Below are 20,166 nucleotides of genomic sequence, written 5' to 3'. Positions count from 1 at the left end.
ACACAGAAGGTGGGATCACAAGAACCTGAGTTTTCCTCCCAATCCCACCATAAGAAGAATGATCAATCCCTATAGAGTTAAACACATTGTTCTCCACTTGTTCATGATGCATTTTGTACTATTTAATACTCAACAAGTGCATTTGTCAGCAACAAATTCTAAAACTTGAAAACCAAATGATCGTTTTATTTTACAGGTGGTCTGGCTGCATCCCCTGGAAACAGCACTGAATGGAAAGCAAAATAAACTTTTTTTCTGAACAGAATACATACTTGTACTTATTTCTCGTACGCGGGTGTGGCTGGTTTTTACAACGATAAAGAGTTGGATCCCTCAGACATCCATTATTACTAGTCATGTCAATTTTTGCTCGTAGACAACAGGTCTGCCCATATTCTGTTCCTTTTTTCATTTCTTCCCACATCTGCCAGTTTTTCTCAACAGCTGTTGAATGGAAAGGATTCAGTTCATATAGCATACACATTCACCACCTGTTCAAATCTCACCTCCACCAAGAATTCACTTCTGTGTTCTCAAGAAGTTACTCTCTCTCAGCTTCAGTCTCCCCACCACCACCACCACCATGTAATACAGGGATAATGATACTGGCCTACCATATACAACTGTTATAAAGTGCTTTGAATTCTGAAAATACTTAGCGATGTTATTATTATACTTCAATAACCCAGCTCTGATACTGTATTTTCTCAATCAAATGTTAGGTCCTTCTGAACAAGAACATATTTAAAGCCACTATTTATAACTAGAATTATTTGTGGCAATATTCTTTTCTCAAGTGACATTTGGTCTCTTCAGTTTCTCCTGGTAGATCGGACTTTACATAAAGGAAAGTCATGGTAAATCCAGATTTAAAATTCAAATAATTATATCAGGAGTCAAATTATGTCAGTGCTCTGAACATTTTTTGTTCACACACTAAGCTCCCTTACAGCAAATCAAGTCACTCCCTGTTCCCACATGACTGACAACCTCCACAAGATCTTGGGTAGAAATCTGTCCCAGCCTTGTTACCAGACTGAACTGAAAATGCCACTGACTGAATCTGAGACCTTCTGCAAGCGGATCGTGTTATTTTAGTCCCCCCCCCCCCCAATTCTCTCTCAGAATCTTGTTCAGAGACAGATTGCTTAAAGAGTAACTCTCTACTGCATGCTACAAGCTACGTCACTAACACTGCCATCTCAAGCAGAGATACCCTCTTCTAAGCCCGCTGGTTTCAATGAACTCAGAAGGGTGCAACTCTGCTCAGGATGGCACTGGAATAGTGCGGGTGAGAACTCAGGCAAGGTCACTTTAAAACACTAATTCAACACCTGAAGCTCTTAGATGCGATAGATTCAACTAATAAGTTTCAGAGAAATTTCATTAACAAAGTAAAGATAACAAAAGATAGAGAAAGCATCTTACAGTTATTCCTGTGCTTGGATTCGATTCTCTGCTCTCGTTCCATTTTCATTTGTTCAGCTGGTGTGTCATCTACATAAGCCTTCCCTTCCCGAATAAGCTTCTCAGCATATTTCATTATTGTCTCAAAATGATCAGACGTGTACGTGAACTGGTCTGGTTTAATATGCAGCATTGCAACATCTTCCAAGATAACCTGCAAATATCAGATTTTAAAGAACAGTTTACCATACACACACATTTGCAGTAAAAGAATTTTAGCTTTTACTTGGTATGTTTTTTAGGATTTTTCAATAGTTAATTTCTCAGAAGGTAACTGGAAATTTGAAATTTGGTAAGGGCTCTTAGAAACCGATGTGGATTAACCGAGAGATTCAGAATAAGCTAAGGGAGAAAAAGGAAATGTTCAGGAAATGGAGGAAAGGTCAGACCTCTAAAGAGGAGTATATGAGAGTTACTTGGTACTGCAGATCAGCCATCAGAGAAACCAAAGCTCAGCATGAATTGGGTCTGGCCAGGGGGGCTCACTACAATAAGTAAAACTTCTACAGGTATGTAAGAAGCAAACGCAAGGTAAAAGAGGCAAATGGACCGCTTTTGGGAGTAAAGGAGAAACTCTGGTGGAGGACAGAGAAAAAGCAGACAGGCTTAATGACTTTTCTGCCTCTGTTTTCTCCCAAAAGAACTCGAGCCCATCTAGAGATGGTATAAGACATAACAGGACACCTGAGTGTCCAGTTGACATTGACAGGGAGGTTATGGAGAGGCACCTGGCTGCACTGAACAAATACAAATCCCCTGGGCCAGATGGTGTGCACCCAAGAGTGCTCGAAGAACTGTCTAATGAACTTGCAGAACCTCTGTCCATCATCTTCAAGGCCTCCTACAGGACTGGGGATGTGCCACAAGATTGGAGAAGAGCAATGTTATCCCAATCTTTAAGAAAGGGAAGGATGACCCAGGAAACTACAAACCTGTCACTGGATTTCAGTAAAGCTTTCGATGGTTCCCCATGACATTCTGATGGGAAAACTGGAAGACTGTGGACTGGACTATAGGATGGTTCGGTGGATAGGGAACTAGTTGGAGGACCACACCCAAAGAGTGGTGGTCAATGGCGTTTCATCAGATTGGAGAGAGGTGTCTAGTGGGGTGCCACAGGGCTCAGTTTGGGGCCTGGTACTTTTCAATATTTTTATTAATGATCTGGATGAAGGGGTAGAAGGGCTACTCATTAAATTTGTTGATGATACCAAATTGGGAGGAGTAGCAAACACCCAAGAAGACAGAGTTAAAATTCAACAAGACCTGAATACTCTGGAGAAGTGAGCAGTTGCAAACAGGATGCAATTCAACAAAGATAAATGCACAGTATTACATCTTGGCCATAAAAATGTCAAGCACAAGTACAGGATCGGGGATACGTTTCTGGGGAGTAGTGTATGCGAAAGAGAACTTGGGGTAAGGGTAGACTGTAAACTAAATATGAGCAGTCAGTGTGATGCAGTGGCAAAAAAGGCAAATTCAGTCTTGGGTTGTATTAAAAGGGCCATAGCATCAAAAATCACAGGAGGTCATAGCCCCTCTGTATACTGCCTTGGTCAGGCCACACCTTGAGTACTGTGTGCAGTTCTGGAGGCCTCACTTCAAAAAGGATGTGGGCAAAATCGAGAGGGTGCAGAAGAGAGCGACAAGGATGATCAGGGGTCTGGAGACTGAGCCCTACGAGAAAAGGCTAAGGGCCTTGGGAATGTTTAGTTTGGAGAAGAGGAGACTGAGGAGAGACATGATTGCTCTCTTTAAATATTTGAAAGGCTGTCATTTGGAGGATGGCAAGGAGCTGTTCTAGTTGGCAGCAGAGGATAGGACCTGAAGCAACGGGTTTAAATTACATGCAGAAAGGTATCGGCTGGATATTAGGAAAAACATTTTCACAGTCAGAGTGGTTCAAAGGTGGAACCAGCCGCCTAGGGAGGTGGTTAGCTCCCCTTCACTGACAGCTTTCAAGAAGAGGCTGGAGGAATATTTGTCAGAGATGCTTTAGGCTGGTCCTGCATTGGGCAGGGGGTTGGACTAGATGGTCTGTATGGCCCCTTCCAACTCTATGATTCTATGATTCTATAAGTTACGTTTTATATATAAAAAGAATCTAGACCTCTTCTTGGCCATTAAAACACAGGAATTAAATGAGGATCTAACCTGGTGTTCATATTCTTCAAGAAAGAATGAAGCCCAGAGACTAAGAAGAAATTTGCAATATATGTTGTTCTACCAGGGTTTTTCAAATAAGGAGTGTTCCAAGCAGGGAGATGCAAAAGTTGTCTTTTGTACAATGCAGTGAAACAAGAGTAGCGTGGCCAGGGGATTCCCCTGATCTTCAGGGCTCCAATCTGCTGCAGGCCAGCTGGCTGCTGGGGAAACCTGTGATGACCTACGACTCTATGGTAACCACAGAATTTCAGCCCCACCCACTCCCAGATGGCTCCCTCCCACTCCTCGCTGCCAGGGCAATAGGACCTGGTAACCCTAAAAAAGAGGCAGTGAAGCACAAATCACTCTGAGCCATACAAAAAGCAGGGACAAAAAGTCAGAGAGGATCTCATCCCCTTGAATAAGTGGCCTGCTAAAATAAGAAGGAAAAAGAAGTAGTAGACTGGCTTCACAGAGAACCAGGCTCTATATTGATATTATTTCGTACTTTAAAATCCTATGTGTTTACATGGGAGCAAATACCAATGAACACATTGGAAGTTACTTCTGAGTAAACATGCTTAGGATTAAGCAACAAATTCACACAAGATTCCAATGTTCCACAAAGGCACTTTTCTAGCTTGCCAGTGAAGAGAGGGGTGCCCATTCTGGTGAGTGCCTTTAAAGCAAAGGAATTTGCTGCACTGCACCATTAAGAGCTTCCCAGGAGGCAGCTTGCAGCCAACTTTTACTTTCACCTTTAGCCACACATTTTCTGTGTCTCAAAAGAAGTTAACTTTGACTGACCTTTCTGTTTCCTCTGCTGACCTCTCCGTATCTAAAAAGACATCCTGTGCATGTATGTGCATGGAAAGAGCCTCATTCTGTCACTGCTTTTGGCTGTCTAGCAGAATTCTTTTTTTAAGAACTGACATTTGCCACCATTTCTACTAAAAGTTTTTTCATACCCAGTAAGTTTCAGTGATGTTCAGTCTGATCCTATGCATATCTACTCAAAGGTAACGCCCAACAAATCTAATGAGGCTTACTTCCAGGAGAGTGTGTAAAGGAATAAAGTTGTAAACAGCCTTATATGGAATCAGACCATTGGCCCATCTAGCCTATCACTGTTGTTTACCGTGAATGGCAGCAGATTTCAGAATCTCAATTGCAGGCTGTTTGAGCTGTGCTACCAGAGATCCCTTCACCTGGACATGACAGCATTTGAACTCAGACTCACCTGCAAACCATGTGCTCTAAACTAAGTTACATCCCCTTTGTTTGACTCCAGAAACTGTATCCAAAAATGGAGTCTCTTGTCTTCTACAGAAGTAACTGGAATTAGTTCTATTCAGAAATACTACTTGTAAATATATAGCAGTATCTTCAATAAACAATTTTCTTCATGGTATTTTTCAGCAAGTATATGTACAAACAGTATCCAAAGTAACTATGTTCTTTGCATTCAACACCTCACAAGCGAACAGAACAATGTGAAAAACAAAGCAGTTAACCTGGCTTAATTCAGTTCTGCACCATCATCATAAATTAATGGCTTTCACAGCAATTCTACTATACCTTTTCAAAATCCTCCTTTTCTTTTTCTGGATTTGTATCATCAAACCTCATGATCAGTTTACCCTTGAAGTTGACCTGGTAGTGCTGATTCAACAAAGCAGCTTTTGCATGGCCAATATGTAAGTATCTAAAAATAAAATAATTGTACAGAACAAAAAATTGTGATGCTTTGGACAAGAGGAAAAAGGGTAAGTCAGTCAGAAACAGCATAACACAAAAGAAAAAAGGCAGTATAGGAATACTCCGCTGCTACAATATTCTCAATAAATACAGTAAGTTCTCCTAGTGTAAACGTAATTAGCTCTCTGTATGCAACAAAGGAGAAAGCAGGAGAGAACAAAGAATGAAAACACCAAAGCAAAAACAAAGCACCATTTAAAGGGGGGGGGGAGGACAACAGGCAAAGAAGAAATCAACAGTCTGAAGAACTTTGGAGGGCATGAGGCATGCATCCTAGGTTCAGTTTATATCCCCCAAATTCTTCAAAACAGCATATGGCACTATACTGTTCAGGTGTGGATAGAGAACCAGAGCTTCTCGCTTAACTAGTCCTCAGTGCTATAGTGCAATTGGTTTTGTGAAAGGGAGAGCTATTGGGCATCCCATAAGAAATGTGATTAATGCTTTATACCATGGTAATAACAATAAGAGGAGGATAGCCCTTTTGAAATTAGATGTTTATAAAGCTTTTGAAACACTGAATAATACATTTTTATTTCAAGTGTTAAAAAAACTTGGTTTTGAAGGATCTTTTCTAAATGCACTAAAAGAAATATATAGAGAAGGGAAATCCATGATTAAAATTAATGATGGACATACCAGTGAAATATTGATTCAAAGAGGAGTTAAGCAGGGATGCCCTTTATCCCCAATGCTTTTTATAATAGCTATGGAGCCATTGGCAGACAGAATTAGAAATAGTATTAGGATACAGGGATATAGGATAGGGAAGGAGGAAATTAAACTAAATTTGTTTGCAGACGATATATTATTAGTGTTAGAGAATCCCCTGGAAGCCTTGAGGGAACTTATGATAATATTACAGGACTTTAAAATGTATTCAGGTTTAGGGGTAAATATTAAAAAATCAGAAATAATGTTTAGTAGAATAGACTTAAAAGAACAAAAAGAAGTAGCAAAAATAACAGGTATGAAATTAGGAATTAAGAAGTTGAAATACTTGAGTGTAATGATTAAAAAATATTAAAAATTTGATGGGGATAAATTACAAAATAGCATGGAAAAAGATACAAAAAAATTAAACCAATGGAATAAAATATATCTGAGTATACCGGGGAAGATAAGGGCAGTTAAAATGTTTATAATACCTAAGATGATATATTTGTTTCAGGTACTCCCAGAACAGATATCCAGGAAACAGTTAGTAATATGGGATCAGGAAACTGAAAATTGGGTGTTTGGGAAGAAGAAAGCCAGAGTAGCAAGGAAAGTGATATACTCCTCAAAGGAGGAGTTAGGTTGGGGTATGCCACAATTGGAAAGGTATTATGAAGCTTTTCAAATAAGAATGATGATGGAATTAGATGGTAAAAGTCTAGAGAAATGGGTGAGATGGGAGGATACTACAAATGGAGGAGCAGGTAGTTTTGGAATATTTACACAGAGGGTAAAAAAAGAAATTGAAAATGTGATAGGTCCAAGACAGACAACATTAAGGATTTGGGGAAAGAAACAATCTGTTTGGATACCAATGCCTTCGAAAAGGGCTCCGCTTGAATCTTTAAGTCAAGAATTTAAAAATTTTGAGACAACTCTTTGGAAGGAGTTAAAGGGGGAAGGTTTTTTAGACTGAAAGATTTGTATAATTCTCAAGGGAAATTGATCCCAATACAAGAAGTACTGGAGAAAGTGACAGGACAATATTGGTTAAGGTTTATGGGATTATATAACGCTTTGAGACTTAGCAGAGCTGTGCAGAAGGGAACGCTCATCTCTTCCACTCTTTCCACATTTTCTTGCAAGGCCCCCGATTTAAGTGAACTATCAATTAAAGCCTCCACAGATATAGAAATATTATAAATATTTGCATCTTTAAATAAAATTGGTACAGAAAACAACACTGAAGTGTTCACAAATATCACAAGATAACAAATCAATGCTTGCATAAGACAATGAGTAGTCGTGCAGGTTCAGACCAATAGTCTACCTAATCCAAATTTGTCCAACCCTCTTTTAATTCCATCCAAGCCCTAATGGCAGTATGGCAGTGTGTCCCACCAGTCAACCACTTATATGAAATGCATTAACAGTAATCTATTCAGTACAGAATGGGCACTGAATTGTCTGTTTCACAGGACACATTCCATTTCAGTTATGTAAGAGCAGCATTTACAGCAAGCAGTTTGATTTTTTTAAATTTGAAAAGACATTTACACAATCTAATTTTTAAAGTCTTGTTTCTTAAATGGACTCTGCAGAAGACAAACCTCTTAATGTGGTCACCTATCTCTCGTGAAAGGAATATGGATTAAATGTGCTCATCTTACCCGCTTGCTTCAGGCGGAAATCGAACAATGACCTTCCCCATCTCTGCACCAGGGAGCTCAACAAACTTCCCGACATCTTGTTTCTTATCTGCAGCCTTAATATTAAAACAATACCATTGTCGTTAACAATCATAACAGCAGAGCTACTAAATAATTATTGGGAATGGGCTGCATGAACCTCCACTCAGGTATCCAACCAATTGTGAATGGACCTCAGTTCATGGATCTGTACCCCTCACTGCCCCCTCCGTAATCAGCACTGGGAATGATACAGTGAGAGGAATCAGGAAAAAAAATCACACTCCCATCTTCCCTAGCAGAAGTGCTTTTGCACTGGCAGAAAAAAAACAAACAATGGATGCAACTCACTGGCTCCGGTCACACGGGCAGGAAAATGCGGGGGGAAGCGTAGCTGTTAGCCCCGGGGCAGAATAACGCACGGTTGCACGAGCAGACGTCTCCTGGAGGTCCCGTAAAGGTCCCGTGTATAAGGGGGAGGTGCCGATCACACAACCATGCAGCAAAGAAGTGGCTGAAACGGACTACACGTCCCAGAAGGGCACTCGGTGGGAGGAGAAGGGAGAAAGGGACGTGGCCAAGGGGTGGGGTAGAGGGAGCTTGAGTCCTGACAATAAAACTGAAAGGCAGGTCCCCCGGAGGGGGGGATCGCCGCTCTGGGCGACTCTGAGCTGCCTTCTATGCGGCTCCTGGGGACGGTTGGACAAGCTGTCGCCTCTTCGCCTTCCTCCAGGGCAAACGGGTTTTTTCCCTGTACATTGAAGTATGCACATGCTCCGTTGGGTGCTTGTGCGCATCCATGGAGACTGGGGGGGGGGGAAAGCTTTTTGCGAGGGAACATGGGCAGGCGCCGGATGCCACCGGAAACGCGATCAGACGCCCGCCCTTGCCCCGCGGTTTCCGGAAACTAGTACCTCCGAGGTACTAGTTTTTTGCTGCGCGTATTCGGCAGGAAGCCTCGGGTGACCCACGGGAGCGCTACACTTCCCAGATGTGCCGGTGAGATTGCGCCCGGAAAATCCGCCTATCTTCCGTCTCTGTAGCGTGGCTAATGTTCCGTGTGACCGCAGCCACTGTCTCACATTGCAACATTATCAATCCAGAGAACATCCTAAAGTCAACACTGGACAACACTGTAAGGGTGGCTATGTGACTCCCCATAACAGCTAACATCAACATCTCACCTACTCTATTCAAAACTAAACATTTGTTTATTTAACTTGGTTCTTAACCAATTAAATCTAATACAGCCTAATTGCATTAATCACTGCAGCTTCCCATTCACAATGTAAATACTCCTCCTGGTTCCTTAAGGAACTCTGCCAATAATAGTGCCAGTTCAGATCCTCCATATCAATATAGGTTTGGCTATGCAGCTGCCACCAGTGACCTTTTTTCGATCAGCACTTTGCAGATAAAACCACTAGCGCTTAGTCTTACTTAGATGCCAAAACTGCAACAGAACCTGAGCCAGAGATACCGAATCAGCAAAGAAGAAAACTTACCACTTTGGCCTTGGGAGCGGGAGCAGCTACAGACCACTGCATACCTACTGACTGGAAAACACGTTGAGCCTCAAGAAAGTTGTACCAGCGTTTTATATGAACTGGAGCCTTGGCTTGAACTAGCTGCTCTTGCCACTGATTGTTGCCTGCTGAGAAATAACACAGATTTAATTAATAAGTAGCCAATACAAGGCTTGACAAGATATATTACCCTCATGACTCTCAATGAACAACACTCAGGGTAATACCTGGAGCTCTATTACAAAAAAGTGAACTACTGCCAGAAAGGGAAAAAAATTGGCCAAGCTTACACCATATGCTTTTTGAGAAAAAATACAAGATTATTCTCAGATGAAAATGGCAAACCACAACAGGGAAAGCTTTGTGAATTGTGCTATACTGAATGTTTTCTATGAAGAGACTTTAATATATTAAAATATTTTATTTACACAAAGATGTCACAATTTCCACGGTAAAAAAACCCCTGATGCTTATACTAAGTTAATTAGCAAAGATGTGAAGAATTACAGGAGGTGTTTTTTTGAGGAGGAGGAGGAGGAGGAGGAGGAGGAGGAGATTGGATTTATACCCCGCCCTTCACTACCCAAAGGTGTCTCAGAGCGGCTTACAAACTCCTTTCCCTTCCCCTCCCCACAACAGACACCCTGTGAGGTGGGTGGGGCTGAGAGAGCTCTTGACAGAAACTGCTCTTTTTCAAGAACAGCTCCTTATCAGAGCTAAGGCTTGCCCAAGGCCATCCAGCCAGGTGCAAGTGGAGGAGTGGGGAATCAAACCCGGTTCTCCCAGATTAGAGTCCGCGCACTTAACCACTACACCAAACTGGCTCTCCAGTGGCTCTCCAGATTTATACCCCGCCCTTCACTTGGAGACTCAGAGGGGCTTACAATCTCCTTTCCCTTCCCCTCCCCAAAACAGACACCCTGGGAGGTAGGTGGGGCTGAGAGAGCTCTTGACAGAAACTGCTCTTTTTCAAGAACAGCTCCTTATCAGAACTATGGCTTGCCCAAGGCCATCCAGCCAGGTGCAAGTGGAGGAGTGGGGAATCAAACCCAGTTCTCCCAGATTAGAGTCCGCACTCCTAACCACTACACGAAACTGACTCTTGGATTTGGATCTGTGCCTTTTGTTTTTTGTTATGACAACTTACCACAAAATGTGCTCCACTAGAACACATGAATGAATGATTATGCTGGTGGAGAGGTCAGTGTCACATTAGGATCGAGTAGACTCAGGTTCAAATCTCCACTTTGCCATGGAAGCTCGCTGGGTGACCTTGGGCCAGTCAGTCTCTCTCAGCCTACCCTACCTTACATGGTGGTTGTTCTGATAATAGAACACAGGAGGGAAGAATGCTGCTGCAAGCTACTTTGGGTCCCCTTTGAGGAGCAAAGGAGGACACAAATTTACATATACATGCACACAAATAAACATTTAGCATATTTACTACGTTTTCTTTTACCTTTTAATGCTGCCCAGACACAGAAATCCGCAAGGCTCAAAGAGTTCCCAACCAAGTAGGTCCTCAGAGAAAGGGAGTTATTAAGTTCTTCAATTGCTGAAGCAAAATAGGCTGGATCAGACAACTTTCTAGCACTGAATTCCAGCCAATGATCAATCTTGGAGAAAGATAATATTTAAACAGAAATGCTTAGTAAATTAGAAGGAGCTATGACTGATGGCCAACAAAAATTATATCCATTGCCACTTGGAAAATTCTAGTTATTAGAATATATTATTAAATTAGCATAATTCATTATTATTTAAAACATGGGAAGCAATATTGTATTTGAACATATTATCACATTCCCTTTTAAGTGTCTTAGAAAACTTTACACAGGAATTTTCTTTGCAGTTCTCCTCTTCCTGGCTCTTCTTCATACACTTATAATACTGCTGCAAACGATACCACTCTGACCCATACACAAACATCTAATCTTACAAGAGACAGAAAATTAATCCCCATTTCCAAAGGAGGTTAGCATATCAGTGGGCAGAAAAAATGAGTGTGTCTTGATGTAAAATTTTCACTGTTTAACTGAGACGATTTGTTAATCTTCAATTTAATATGTATAGCATAAGAATCGTTCCTCACTGGAAGGTAATAATTCTTCTAGCATATAAAAACTGACTAACATCTGTCTTAATAAAGACAATGCAGTGTCTCTCTTTTACATTTTAAATCACTTTGAAAGACCAATCGAGAAAGGTAAAGAAGTGCGTTCATTTTAGAAAATTTAAAATAAATTGAAAAGCCCATAGTACTAATCCATCAACTGATCATTAGGAGAGAAACAAAAGGGAGACCCCATGAGAAGCCGCATTTTCCTGCTCCCTCCCCACATGTGCTCCAACACCCCCCTTCCCCTTGCTTTTCCCCTCCTCTTTGTCCTTGCTTCTCCTGCTCATCGATGCCACCGCCCCCTCCTTCTCCTGGCTACAGCCGCATCTTTGCCACCGATACCAGTTTTCACATAGCCCTGCAGGTTGCCATAGCTACCCAAGCTCCATGTTAGCAGTGACAGGATCAGATGGTGCCAGGATGCCTACTTGTCCAGTTGTTTGGGACATTTTTCAGTTTATTCAATATGAAAATGTGGTCAGGATTCTTGGAAATTCAAGACATTTGTGTACGACCATTGCCCTTCCTGGCTACTTAAATCTGCGGGGCGGGGGGGCGGGGGGGACTGGCTGACTGAGTCTGAGATGTAGATAATCTTCCTTGAGAGATGGGGAGGCCACTCTAGCATTGTGAGTCCACGGCTAAAAAAAATCTACCCAGGAGATTTGAATAATTATCAAAGTCACAAGAGTACAATTCTTTAGCAAGGTGATTGAATGGGCAGTGGCTGGGCAACTCCAAGCTTTCCTATGTATATCAGGTTGTCTGAATCGTTTCCAATCTGGTTTCATGACTGGTTATGGAACTGTAACAGTCATGGTCACCCTGGTGGATGACATGCACTAGGAGATGGACAGAAGGGGTGGAACTGTGCTGATTGTCCTGGACCTCTTAGCAGTTCCCAATTACATCAGTCATGGGATCCTTCTGGACTGCTTTTGAGGGCTGAGACCAGGAAGTACCATTTTTCAGTGGTTCCAGTCCTACCTGGAAGGTAGATTTCAGTTGATAGTCCTGCTGGACTGCTGCTCAGCCCCTTGGTCACTAGACTGTGGGGTCCTGCAAGGCTGTACGTTGTTCCCCATGCTTATCAGCCTCTACATGAAACCACTGGGTGAAGTCATCTGGAGATCTGGGCTAAACTGTCACCCAATACACTAGCTCTATCTCATGGCAGGTCCCAGGAGGCTAGAAAAACCCTCAACCAGTGCACGGAGGCAATTTTGGGGTGGATCTGGGCTAATAAACTGAAGCTTAATCCCAAAAAGACTGAAGTGCTATTAGTGAGTGGAAATAAACTGAAGCTTAATCCCAAAAAGACTATTAGTGAGTGGAAGGACTGACCCAGGATTTAAGGTGGTACTTGTTCTGGATGGGGTTGTACTCTACTTGAAGGAACAGGTCCGTAGTCTGGGGGTGCTCCTGGGCCCAGGCTTATTATTTATCTATTTATTAGGCTCTTATACTGCCCTCCCCACAGAGCAGGGTCAGGGTGGTGTATAACAGTTTAAAACAAAAGAATATATTAAAATACAATCCACTAATATACAGAAATTGTGTGATGTCATAAAACCTATATGGCACCACAATACATAAATTTCTAACCCCCTTCAGCCGAGGGGGGAAGAGTGAGAAGGCAAACTAATGACACCGATTGCTGTTAAAAACCGTTGCTGTCCTCAACCATATGCTTCACAGAACACCTCTGCCTGGAATAGCAGGAGGCAGCTGTGGCTAGGAGTGCTTTTTACCAGCTTCAATTGGTTAAGCAGCTGTGGCCTTTCCTGGGCAGAAAATATCTAGCCATTGCAGTGCATGCCATGGTAACATCTAGATTAGATTACTGCATTGCAGTCTATGTGGGGCTGCCCTTGGAATGTACTTGGAAACGTCAAATGGTACAGAATGCTGCAGCCATGATGTCGACTGAAGTGGGTTGTAGGAAATATCTTCTCCTGTTCAGACCTTTTAACTGCAAGAGTAGTTGCACGTAAATCCCTGATCTCAAAAGAGTGGACAAATATCAGTCAGACTACATTATAAAAGCCAAGATCAACAAACAATAGCATTCTGTGATTTTAAGAGGCTCGTCAGGTAGAGAAAAAATGCAATTCCAATCAAATTCTAATACAAAAGACTCTTCCCACCTCAGTGTGTTCCAGCAAATTTGATCCATATAATGTAGCAGAAGGGGCAATTCTGGCCAGATAGCGAGCTATGGAAGTTGCATCAGTGAATGTAATTTGACTGCATAAAAACAATGAAACACATATGAGGCTATCTGCCCTTGGAATGTAACTATATTAGAACAAATTATAGAATCAAACTAGCAACTACACACAGAATGTAATTAGTAGGTATACTTTCAAGCAAATTAAATAAACTCATGCAAGTATTTTCAGCTACTTATAACTGTCCCTACTATACTAATTTATATATTTGTGGACAAAAAAAACTACAGAAGATGTTAACAATTTTCAGTTAATGAATAATCTACAATATTTTTCTTCTAGTTCAGATGTAAAACAAGTGACAGTTTGTCACAGACCAGGAAGTATCTAACAGTGCAATCCCAAGAACATCCTAAACCCCACTGAATAGATTTCGGTATGATTCTGAGATAAACGTGCTCTAACTAACTAGCATATTACATGTGCTTGCTTATATAATCCCTCCTCCCCTTGAAGCACAAATCATGGCTTGACATTATATACTGTCCAGCTAGTCCTGGCTTGATAGAAGGTGTTTTGCAGGGGGGAAAGTATCACAGCTGCTCTGGTTTTCACTGCCTTAAGCTGTTCGGATGTCATAAAAGGGCTCGATAGTTTTTGCCTCGGCAGCTAAGCACAATAATAAATTTCTAAGTAGCTGCTCTTGTTGAATGAAACATTTTAAATATTTTTATATACTATCAACACCTTGTTGACGGGCACAGTTTCAGGCCTTTCAGTGCGACATTGGTGACTCAGACTAGGGGGAGGGCCAAGGCTCAGTGGCAGAGCATCTGCTTGGCATGCAGGGGGCTCCAGGTTTAATCCCTGGCATCTCCAGTTAAAGGACCAGGCAGTAGGGGATAATCAAGACGTCTGCCTGAGACTCTGGAGAGCCACTGCCAGTCTGAGTGGACAATATTGACTTTGCTAGACCATGGGCCTGATTCAGTACAAGGCAGCTTTGGAAACTTGTTGAGCGAATGCTTCTTATTACAAGTATCACTTAAAGAGATACTGCTGTTATGGAGAATCAGTTTTAAGAATTATAAATGAGCTGAGCTTAGTGCAAGGACAAATGGATCACTCAAAAAATATTCTGCTGTACTATGAAAATGCAAAATGATCCACAGAGTACTTTGTACTTGCCTCGATATACACACACACAAAAACTCATGAACTTTTTTTATTTACTGTAGACTCCTGAGTAACTGAAAGACTGCCCCGGGTGCCCCCCTCCTCCCCCCCATACTGTCCAAAGAGGGACTTGGGATCTGCACAAGGGGCTTTCCTTAGGAAACTAGGCTTGGATTGGCTGGGGCACAGAGGGAAGATCTTTTCTGCTATAGCATCCAAGTATGGAATGACCTCCTCAAGAAGGGGAGAATGACCACATACTCAGGGGGCTTCTGTATTAGTTTAAAGATCTACCTGTTCCATCTGGGTGTAGGGGCTGCTATGGCTGCTGCTGCTGCTGGAAGAGAGGAGGTGGCTCCTATTCACTGTTTTAATTACTTGTTATTTCATGTATTTGGTTTTAAATTATATCTGGGGGTGAGGTATGTTTGAAAGGAGTTTTAGAAATATACTCAAGTAAACAAGCCAGAGCTGCTCAAGTAGTTAAGACGCTGAACTGCAGGCTGTGGAAGGTCAGTAGTTCAGCAGTTCGAGACCTGGGTGCCGCATGATGGAGTGAGCTCCCATCTCTAGTTCCAGCTCCTGCCAACCTAGCAGTTCGAAAGCAAGAAATTGCAAGTAGATAAATAGGTACCACTTCGGTGGGAAGGTAACAGCGTTCTGTGCGCCTTGGTGTTTAGTCATGCCGGCCACATGACCACGGAAACGTCTTCGGACAGCGCTGGCTCTTCGGCTTTGAAACGGAGATGAGCACCGCAACCCTAGCGTCGGATTCAACTGGCTTTCGAGCAAGGGAACCTTTACCTTTACTTTTTAATAAACAAGCCACTGATGGAACTGGGAGATGTTTCAAAAGCAGCTGAGGATATGAAGTATGAAGGATTTCTGTTTGGGGAGTATGTGTGTCAGAAAGCACCTGCTATATGCACATGACTTTTTGTGCACATGTGAATGCCCTTCCAGGGCCACAGATACAAAATAAATTCTGTACCAACCACAGATACATAACTCAGAACTTTTATCCTTGCTTTTTTCTTTAACTACAGCTCATAATTTGCTGACACTTCATTCACCCCTATAGTTCTATAAAGGAATGTTAACTCATTAATCACCCAAACTTAAGTTATGCTGACATCGTCTTAGCATCCCCAATCAAAAGGCATAAAACGCTGAGTAAGTGCTTTCAGTCAAGTAAGTGAATCACAGAAAGTCAGAATGTCCAGTCAAGAAACAATCGTACAATGCCATTTCCCAACTGACATTAAGGATCACTCATGAATGAAGTGAGAGGAGACAGAATGGGTTGCATCCAGCTGGTGAAAGGAGCTGAGGAGCTAGCAGAACAGTGCCTTTCTGCCCTTCCCTCACAGAAGCAGCATGTCCTTTTATCCTGAAACCCCTTTGAGGACGGACTCTTGCAAATAAAACATACCACAGGATGGGGGGGAGAGGGCTGCAGCCTGAGTCTCTTTCTCCCTCTTTTGCTCATGACTCGCCTCAGCAGGAGAGGGAAACAGAAGCAATTCTTCCCAATCCCCTGTTTTTGCTGCAGACCCCCCTGTTCTGTGGTCTGTTTTGATTACAAGGCTCTCCCAACCTTCAGAGAAGAGATTCAGGATAAACAGCAGGTGGGCTGGGTAAGGGGAAGGCAGGAAGAGATCCATTCCACTAAAGGTCTCTGTGTATTCGGTCACTGGATCCAGCCCATAGACTTTCAGTGTATAGAGCCCAATGCACTACTCCCTACTCTGATGAACGCTGCAAACTTCTGCCACCATGTAGTTAATGGTATCACCATGAGGGAAGCCATGGTCTTGCCTTCCTTTTTCCTTTCGCTACCATCACCGTGGCTAAAATTCAGTCCCTTTCTTTTTTGTGGTGTTGCCCAAGGCCCATGCCACAGGGTGTATTACTCCACTGGCTGCCCATCACTTCAAGGTATTGGCTATCACGTACAAAGCCCTTCATGGCCTTAGACCCTCGTATCTGGCCTTAGACTCACCTCTCCCCCATGCACTGACATGACAGCTTCATTCAGCTGAACAAGGGCTTTTACAGTAATAGTAGCAATCAAAAATGGAGGGTAATTTTGGAACGCAGAGGATAGCAATTGTATATGCAATCATTAATCCTGTATCACCATTTCTTCCATTTGCCATTCAACAGGCTGAGTTACAACTGCCTTTTAAAAGCACTCATGGCAGAGATGCAAGGCACTTACTCAGATACCCGCAGGATGGTTTCTTTGCCTTCTTCGACTGAAATTTTAACTTGATCCTTCACAAGTTCTGCAGTCAGCAAGGCTCCTGATTTTTAAAAAGAAAATAATTCATAATCAGAATAAAAGAATTTGATTTCTTCCTTCCTTTCTTTTTTAAAGCAGCTTTAACTCAGCACTTCTCCTTATCACTCCAAGACCAAAATGCTCAGGGAAGAAATCAACTGATCCTATATAAACAGGTTTATTTGTCCTGGAAGTCTTTAGGGTAGAATAGAAGAGTGAAAACCCAAAGTAATCTTCAGCAATGGCCTCAGCAAGGATTGGCTATAAATTCATTTCCTAGCAATGCTGTATAATTTACAGTGCTGCACAATGCAAGGGCATGATTCGCAATTTTTTAATGCACTACTGATTTAATCCTCTTTCATTAAATCAAAGGAGCCACATTAGCTGAATCATGCCCAACCTTTCACTTCAGTTATAATCTAAGCCTATTCCTAAAGTCATGGGTAGATCTCTCCAAATCCTGCTGACTTTTACTAAAGTTGCAATAGTTTTTAAAAAAGGATTTTTAACTGTGAATTTATTTATTTATTTTTCAAATTTATATTCTGCCCTCCTCGTGAACAGGCTCAAGGCAGATCACAACAAATAGTTAGGTCATTCGGCATCGCACAAAACACAATAATAAATAGTTAATTAAAACATACTAAAGCAAAAAATTAAAAACAGATTGCACCAGTTTAGAGTGAAGACTGCAAAAAAAACAAACACCCCAATTTCAAGCTATTATTTTACACTTGACTGAACAACATTGACTTACTCCAGAACCAATAAGCCATGGTTTTAGTGTGGCCAACAAACCAGAATATGAAACAGTAGTTTGAAGCCACAGTTTTGCAGGACCTTGGCTTGAACTTACATCCAACAAACCCTGATTTGAGACACTGTTCTGACCCTGGAAACTGCCTGACCTCAGAGAACGTTGCCTAGAGCATCCCAAAAATGAAACCACACTGGCTGCAGTCCCCCAAGGAATTCCCTTCTTATATTTTTGGTTTGCCCACTGCCATGTATCCATCCCTCACCAGCTGCTGCTTTAAATTAAAGAAAATGGCCATGTGGAAATCTATCAGTTACCTGTTGTAGTTCATAGGTTTAAAAAGAAAATCCCCCTAGGCATTTCTTATGCTACACAGCTTATACCAGAAGACAGAGGGGAAGCTGCAAAACACAACTTCGGTTGCAGAAGAGACCACCTAAAACAATACAATGTCTACATATGCACTCACCCACTGGGCAAGGCTAAGCATTTTGAACAGCTTCTGGGGATTCCCATGGGACTAGGTGAAGAAGCAAGGAGCATAAATTGAGGTTTGCCTTATGTCTTGAAATCAAACCATATTTTGAAACATGGTTTGATATTATATCTGAACCAAATGTTAAAAGATTATGTGCACTTAAAAAAAACACTGTGAAGACAGAAACACTGTAGAAGAAGAGGAGGAGGAGACTGGATTTATACCCCGCTCTTCACTCAGAGCGGCTTACAAATTTCTTTCGCTTCCCCTTCCCACAACAGACACCCTGTGAGGTAGGTGGGGCTGACAGAACTCTGACAGAAACTGCTCTTTTTTCAAGAACAGCTCTTATCAGAACTATGGCTTGCCCAAGGTCATCCAGCCATATTGCTTGTGATGTGTACTGTTTGTCATGTGTAATTCTAATATACTCATTATACTCAATAGCTATTCCCCCAATCACATACTTAATTTAGCCCTATAAATGTTCACAGTTCTGAGATACTTTAAGGCAGGCCTCAACAATTAGGCCAGGTCACCATTGCAACCTGAAGTTTGCTTCTGGCATCTGCAGCTCCAGTGGTCCTCAGCCTGTTAACTCCCTTACAGGATTTAAAAGGAGGAGGAGGGTAGCAAGGGGGAGTCAGGAAGAAAATAAGGTCGCACCAGTAGGGAGAGGAATCAGCCCATACAAGGAATGCCCTTAAAAACTTCTGGTACAAAGCTAATTTTATTTATTTGTCTTTTTAGTCGCTGCTCACCCAAAGGTTCTCATGGTGACTTATAACACTTAAACATCATCATAAATAAGTTTAAAAAACAAGAAAAACCACATAATACATATAAAAGTAAGATACATATCAATATTGAACCAGCCCAGAACATCTGGTTAACCTCCAAAGGCCTACCTGAACAATTCTGCCTTGCAAGCCCTGCAGAAACGAAGCAACTCCCGCAGGGCACAGGTGTCATCAGAGAGTGCATTCCACAGGGTAGGGGTGATAAGCAATGTTCCCTCTAAGCTGTGGAGTCTTGTGAACAAAAACTCTACTTTGTGAGCTGCTGCCATTAAAGTTGTGAGTGAGAAATTTGGCTGCTGCATAAACTAGCTTGTTCTGGAGCCATCCTCCCTGAGCGAAGACAAAAATGTGTGAGCTGGAGGCTAAAAAACTGTGAGCTAGCTCACACTCACTCAGCTTAGAGGGAACACTGGTGATAAGTGAGAAAGCCCTTCCCGTAGTAACAGCTAGCCAAACCATGCTAGGGCCAGGCATCTGCAAGAGGCCCCGAGACGATGACCGATGGGGACGCAGGGAGTCGTAATGGGAGAGGGAGTTCTGAAGGTATGTCATCAGCATATTGATGGCACCCTGCAAGAGGTGCACATGTATATTAAGTAACATTGGAGAGAGGATCGAACCCTGTGGGACCTCACAATCCAGGTCTCGTCTGGAAGGCCTCTCCCCCCTGAAAGCAACCCTCTGAGGGTGTCCCTGGAGGAATGAAGAGAATCATCCAAGAGTGGTGCCCCTCACTCCCAGGGAGGTCAGGCAGCTGATCAGGACCCACTGTATCTAAGGCAACGTTATCTAAGGCAGCTGACAGACAATTTGTTGCTAGAATACAAGCACTGCTGCAAACAGAGCTCAATCACTGCCCATACCCTTAGTCTGCTTAGCAGTACCACCACCACCACACAGGACAACTTTTGCCTTTGTTGGGAACTTTGTTGGGAGTGAGGATAGAGAGACCTGACCTGGGGAGGGAAGCAATTCTTCAAGCCAAATGGTGTTGAAATCATTCAGAGCACAAATAACAGAGTAGAGTGCGAGTGCTTTTATATTCAGGCTTGGTGTACTAAGTATATGCACAGGATTATGGTCCAGATTTACTGATTCACAATCATGAAGGCTCCTGTTTGAAATCTATTTATC

At 42.3% G+C, this 20,166-nt stretch overlaps 1 protein-coding gene across 1 annotated transcript in view; it reads right to left on the bottom strand.

Annotated features, from left to right (window-relative positions):
* The window catches only part of EPRS (glutamyl-prolyl-tRNA synthetase), a 75,260-nt gene that overhangs the window by 49,906 nt on the left and 5,188 nt on the right, over nucleotides 1-20,166 (bottom strand). Inside the window, exons 2-9 of the mRNA XM_015425356.1 lie at nucleotides 16,932-17,016; nucleotides 13,511-13,610; nucleotides 10,704-10,860; nucleotides 9,224-9,369; nucleotides 7,701-7,795; nucleotides 5,194-5,320; nucleotides 1,429-1,621; nucleotides 273-444 (exon numbers count right to left, since the gene is read on the bottom strand). Coding sequence (XP_015280842.1) covers nucleotides 273-444; nucleotides 1,429-1,621; nucleotides 5,194-5,320; nucleotides 7,701-7,795; nucleotides 9,224-9,369; nucleotides 10,704-10,860; nucleotides 13,511-13,610; nucleotides 16,932-17,016 — 1,075 coding nt within the window. The remainder of the gene's footprint in view (nucleotides 1-272; nucleotides 445-1,428; nucleotides 1,622-5,193; nucleotides 5,321-7,700; nucleotides 7,796-9,223; nucleotides 9,370-10,703; nucleotides 10,861-13,510; nucleotides 13,611-16,931; nucleotides 17,017-20,166) is intronic.

The sequence above is a fragment of the Gekko japonicus genome, unplaced genomic scaffold (assembly GCF_001447785.1).
Source record: "Gekko japonicus isolate JY-2015 unplaced genomic scaffold, Gekko_japonicus_V1.1 scaffold153, whole genome shotgun sequence".
Taxonomy (NCBI): domain Eukaryota; kingdom Metazoa; phylum Chordata; class Lepidosauria; order Squamata; family Gekkonidae; genus Gekko; species Gekko japonicus.
This window is presented reverse-complemented; position numbering and strand designations above follow the sequence as displayed.